At 36.3% G+C, this 6,193-nt stretch overlaps 1 protein-coding gene across 1 annotated transcript; it reads left to right on the top strand.

Moving 5' to 3' along the window:
* Positions 1-911: 911 nt before the first annotated feature.
* On the top strand, positions 912-5,344 carry LOC108370772 (keratin, type I cytoskeletal 9-like; the record flags this gene model as incomplete). The annotated part of the gene is made up of 3 exons (XM_017626168.1): positions 912-1,065; positions 3,859-4,169; positions 4,250-5,344. Coding segments are annotated over 3 exons (1,371 nt in total), but the record flags the coding sequence as incomplete, so codon positions are not given.
* Positions 5,345-6,193: the final 849 nt, after the last annotated feature.

The raw sequence follows: 6,193 nt of genomic DNA, 5'->3' as shown, positions 1-6,193 counted from the left end.
TTTGAATTTTTCGTGTTTTTTTGTTTTGTTTTCAAACAGATCCATTCAAAGTGGTTACAAAAAGTTCAACACACCCATTAGTTATTTAACAACACGAATCAGCTAACTATTCAACGCAGCTGTCAGCCAACATCATGGCTGTGTGGTGGCTTCAGTCATGGCTCGTCTTTATATTGGTAATTTAGTTTGGGAAAAAGTGTGAAACCATTTTTTCTAATATTAATTGCATTTTGAACGATGTGTTAACGATATTTGTTGCATAATTTTTTTTTTAACACTATACTCGGGTAAAATTACTCTTACACAATGTTGTGAAATTTCATGAGTTATGTATGTAAGTAGTATGTGAAGATCTAGATTTGGGGGGTTTTCGCGGATCTCACTACTGGATATGCAGATTCGACAGAAAATTGATATGAATAAATTGCTTAGCAGTTAGCATGTTTACTGGAGCTAGACAGGTTCCTACGCTGATGATCTCTCGCTGACGGTAGAGTTTTCTGCGGTCTAGTACAAAACGCCTTTTAGGAGGTAGAGACCTGGTCTAGACGAACGGAACTGAAATCTAACCTGACGGCGCAATGTAGGGGTGCCTGCCAAGAAGGCCATAACAACTGCCTTATCCACCTATAAGTCAGTGGTTGTAGGCCATATTTTATTCAATGGCATCAGGCGACTATCCCTGAAATTGTAATCGTCACTACTGGCAAATACGCCACATTTCTATAAATATTTCACGTGTTGGTTCTTTTAGCAGCCGAAATAATAACTATAGCCTTTTATGTTCCAGAATCCCCCATACATATATACTTATAAATAAGTTATCATAAACTTATGTATATGTATATTATCAACATCTAATCTAACCTAACTTTATTTTCGTATGTATTTAAATCAAATTACATATTTCAACTAATTTCTTCCTCTACCCCCAGGCCATCGCTTGCATATTAGTGCAATGCGCCCTCACTCAAAACTACGATAAGGAGAATCGCCGCCTTATTCTGCAAATTAAAGACCAAAAAACGACCAATCAACAATACTATTCGTCAAATTTTGATACCAGTAAGTAGCAAAAGTTTCAATTTCAATCAATTCAATTGCACCAAATCATACATTCTTGCACACGTAGTAACAGAGAAAAATTAAAAAAAAAATGCATAAATTCATATTTTTATACTACATTATATTTTCTCTCTTTATTTCAACACTAAATATTTCTACTTCTCTTACTCTTACATCCTTAATTTTGCAGCTGATTTTTGCTTTATTAATTCTTTCTAATTTAAATTTCAATATCTCTGTTCTTCTTTTCTTCTTCCAATTCTCTCTTACTTCCTATCTATTATCCTTTGTACTTTCCTTTTCCCTCTCTCTCTCTCACACACACTCTCTTTGATAATTCTGCTTTATGCGTTTCTATTTCACTTCAACTAACCAGCTGGTTAGTTACACTCATTTACTATTTCACATTCTTTCTTTTTTTCTTCCACTATATTTTTCATACAATTTCTCCCACTCGCATTAGCGTTTGCAATTCACACCCATAGTAGTTGTTTTGTTTGTAGCATTTTATACAATCCATATAGTATAAGTACATTAACTATATAATTCTTTTACAATTTACGCTGCACTACGAGCCGTTTGGAAAGGACTCATTCGCCGCGCAGCCTTCGACGAACCGAGTCCTTTCAGCTTTTTTAATTGCGCAGTTAGATGATACTTTCCACAATTAGTTGGCATATTTTTTGCAGTAGATATTTAGTACATTTGAAAAAAAAATAAATTTAGAACTGGCTTTGTACATACATTTAATTCGTTTGCAATTTAAAATTTGTATTCTTTTGAAAAAAGAAATTATAAATAGAGGCAATAACTATTAATTGATTAACATTAGCGCGCTGTAGCCTTAATTAAAACACTACAATAGCAACTAAAAAAAAAAAAAAAAAAATTTTAGTAAATACTTCAAGACAATCCGTTAGTTAAATTATAAAACTACTCAAGCAATAAACAAATTTGCATACATACATATTTTCCATTTACCTTGTTAATTTTGTTGTAGCTTTTTACTAAAACGCTAAATATATAATCAAGAAGTATGCGTAAACGTAGTTAAAACCAACAAAGCCCAAACGCACACAAAAAATATCAAAAATATATCTATCTACATTTATTTAGTAATATATCGAAATAAACAAAATTCGTCAACCAAACTCGTCTCAAATTGTAAATATTTTCGTACCGACACACACCACACCAACTCGACTCAACTCAATTCAAATCAAATCCACGCTACTCCACTCCATTTCCCTCCACTTGTCCACTACATCACACCATTATTGATTTATGCATATATGTAAAATAGTATTTATATTGAATTTCGTTTGTAGTAGAGGACAATTGTTTGGTTTTGCTTATAAAAAACTTCACCCAATCATTAACTTAATCTCTTTAAATCAAGTAAGTTGAAAAATATTTAAAGCATTTCGCGCTTGAATACAGAGTTATGACAAAGCTCTAAAAAAGCGTAAAGAAACCTAAAACATAATACTTTCCTCGAAAGCTTTCAAAATGTTCAAAATATTCACATCCTTCAAGTTCTCTTCTAGACAATTTTAGATGTTTTGTAGCGATTGACGCTCTAAAGCTTTCACATACCTAAAGTTTTTTTTCGAATTTTCAGAGCTTTCACTTTCATACTTCAAAAAAAGACAGATTTTTTAAGCGTTGCTGAAAATAAGTTTTAGCTTTCACAATTTTTATTTTTTTTTTGTCAATGAAAACTTCGAAGCTTTCACACTCATAACACAAATGGTGCGAGCTTTTTTAAGCTTTCACGCAAATTATTTGAGTATTCACGAAAAAAAGAAACTTTTGTTGTTGGAAGCTTCGAAGCTTTCATGCTCCCACCTCGAACAACGAGAGCTTTTTGCAGCTTTCATGAAAATGTTGTAAGCTCTCCTGATAACAAAAACTCTGATTGGATGAATACCTAGAAGAATTTTACACTCATACCACAAATTAAGAGTGCTTTCTTAAGCTTTCGGAAAAAGAATTTAAGTTTTAAATAGAAAAAAGATACTTTCTTTGATGAAAACTTCGAAGCTTTACCACTGTTAACTAAAATGATGAGAGCTTTTTTAAGCTTTCATGAATGTAATGTAAGCTTTCACATAAATTTCGTTAAGCTCTATCAACCTACAAAAGTAAATAAATGTCACCGTCCCTTTCCCCAATACCCTTACATCCATAATTCCCTCTCCCATAGCCATATCCACATCCACATCCGCATCCATACCTTGTCATCCTATTCACTGCATTCACTCGTACTAGTGTGGCTCCGAAATGTATTAAACGCTGACTTACAGATTCTAAATCAAAGGGCAGCGTCATTTATTATTATTTTTTTATTTTTTTTTTGAAAATTCGATTTTTTGAATAGCTGCGCATTAAAAAAAAAATTAGACTATTCATTTCTACGCAGATATGTTGCGGTAAAAATCATTTCAAGTTGCACATATTTAGGAATATTTCATTTAAGCAACGAAAGGAATTGCCAATGTTGAAATGAGCGAGAGCAAAACAAAAAAATAAAAAAAATTGTACATCAATATTCTAAAAATTTGCTATAAAATTGCAATATTTTTTAATACAAAACCACAAGCATTTTATGTAATTTTCAACTGAATGTAAATTTTTACCTTACCAAATTTAAAAACCCTTATTTATTACCTTAACAACCACTACAACCCCAAAAACAACATCCGTTCCACCACAATCCGTTTTTGTGAAATCCCACCACGCCAAAAAAAAAAACAAAAACACAACAACATACTCACCTTTGGCACTCCTAAGATGCTTACCGTTATGGCTATGATATCGGTAAGACGGGCAACTTTCATCACGAGACCCGCGGTCCCGATGGCGTTACCTATGGTTGTTATGGTTACGTTGATCCCAATCACGTATTACGTGCAACACATTATGTTGCCGATACACACGGTTATCGTACCGTTGAACCAAAGAAACCGGTCGAGGTGTATCCGGTGTATGGCGAGGGGGGCCATGGTGTGATTTTGCAATGGGATGAGCTATACTTCCCCATTGGCTGCGGCAAGTTCGAGGGTGGCGCACGACCAGAATTTCCAGTATTACATTTCGGTGATGTACGTACGATTGAGAGATTTTGTTTTCATTTTTATCACAACTCTATACCACTTCCCTTACCTACTACTCCCTATTGCAGAAGAGTAAGCCCAGTGGTTTTACGCCAGGCTTCTCACTTTCTAACGCAGCAGGCGTACAAAAAGGTTCAGCCATACTCAGTCAATCACGTTATGCCGATCGTGAGCGCATACCAGCACCTTCAGCGCATGTTGTGGCCACTGTGCGACCCGGCACCAATGGTCCTTATCCTGGTGATAATGGCGGCGGTAAATATTATGGTGGTAATGGACAATATAATAGCGGCAGCGGTCCAAATATTCCTGCCACCGGCCCAAATATTGCTGGTATCGAACCATATGATAGTGGAAGTGGCCAATACAATGGCGAGAACGGCCAGAATAATGGTGGAAATGCACCATATAGCGGCGGAAACAGTGACAAATATGGAGGCGGCCAATATCCTAGTGGTTCGTCGGGCTCAGGTGGCCAATATCCTAGCGGATCGTCGGGCTCAGGTAGCCAATATCCTAGCGGATCGTCGAGCTCAGGTGGCCAATATCCTAGCGGTACGTCGAGCTCAGGTAGTAAATATCCTAGTGGTTCGTCGAGTTCAGATGGTAAATATCCTAGCGGATCGTCGAGTTCAGATGGTAAATATCCCAGCGGATCATCGAGTTCAGGTGGCCAATATCCTAGCGGATCATCGATTTCAGGTGGCCAATATACTGGCGGATCGTCGAACTTAGGTGGCCAATATCCCAGCGGATCGTCGGGCTTAGGTGGAGGCGCAGGCGCTGATGGCAGAGGCAAGGATAATGGAGGCAGAGGAAGCGGCGGTGGAGCCGCTGGCAGCGGAGATGGCGGTAGAGGAGGAGCTTACAGGCCCGGACCGCTTGGAGGAGTAGGTCCGGGCGGCCCAGGAGGGCCGGATGCATTGGCATACGTACACACCGGCTCTCCTGGGGGTCCGGATGGAGCAGGTTAGCTTGCACAAGTATGAAACTATCAAAGCTGTGAAGCAAGAAATAGGGAAAAGTAGGCTATAAATTTGTACTGGTTATAAGTATAGGTTGAAGTAGAAGAAGGATAGGTAAGGATAGGCGAGATAGGGGAAGGCTATATGCGTAATCATGTTTCTGCTGCTTTCACAGCGTTGAATTTGTTTTGTGTATATAAAAATAGCTAAAAACTGTAGCTTTTTGTAAAAAGTCTGTTTTTTGCGAGCTTTTTTGTGCTTTCGGCGAAAGCTAAGCAAATATATGATTTTACTTTTTAAGTTTAAAAAGCAATTCAAACGGATTCTCATGAATCATTTTGAAAATCATGCTGTGCTGTGCATGTGGTTAGCTTTCACATTTTTATGAAAGCTTTAATTGTTAAATAGAAATATATATTAAGCAGCAGTAAAGCATCGATTGGCATATACGCGTTCTTCTTTAATAATGCATATCTTCTCAGTGTTCGTTTTCGATGTTTCTCTCTCTCTCTCTCTCTCTCTACCTTTCACTCAGTATAAGCTTACTAAGCTTTAGGTTAGCTTTAAGAGCTTTTACGTTTACTTAAGGCATAATAATATTTTGTGTTGATTTTTTTTTACTTATTTTTTTATTAAATGATTTTTTGCGATAATGCGGGAGGTATTTAATGCGAGTTTATTTTTTGCATAAGCGCACCAGCACACAAACACATGCATAGCACAATATATATATACACATATATACTCGTCTACTACATACATATCAAAAAAAAACAAAAAAAACATATGTAACTATTTATTTTATATATTTTTACATACATGGCAATGAAAACACACACGCACACTACTTAAATTGTTATGTATGTGTATATTTACTAGTGCACACTCATTAAGCGCAAATCGTTAAAGTTATATGTAGGTTTTTTTTTTTTTTTGGAAAAATCGGTAACTGAACTTGAAATAATAAAAATTAGTAACCGAGTTAATTTAATGAGTTTTGTGAAACGACTGGCGTGCTGCTTTGGGCTCGGCCAAAATCGCTTAGGC

Source organism: Rhagoletis zephyria, unplaced genomic scaffold (assembly GCF_001687245.7).
Source record: "Rhagoletis zephyria isolate East Lansing unplaced genomic scaffold, Rhagoletis_zephyria_1.1 Rzeph_scaffold_04474, whole genome shotgun sequence".
NCBI lineage: Eukaryota > Metazoa > Arthropoda > Insecta > Diptera > Tephritidae > Rhagoletis > Rhagoletis zephyria.
Note: the sequence above shows the minus strand (reverse complement) of the source record. Positions and strands in the feature narration are given on the sequence as shown.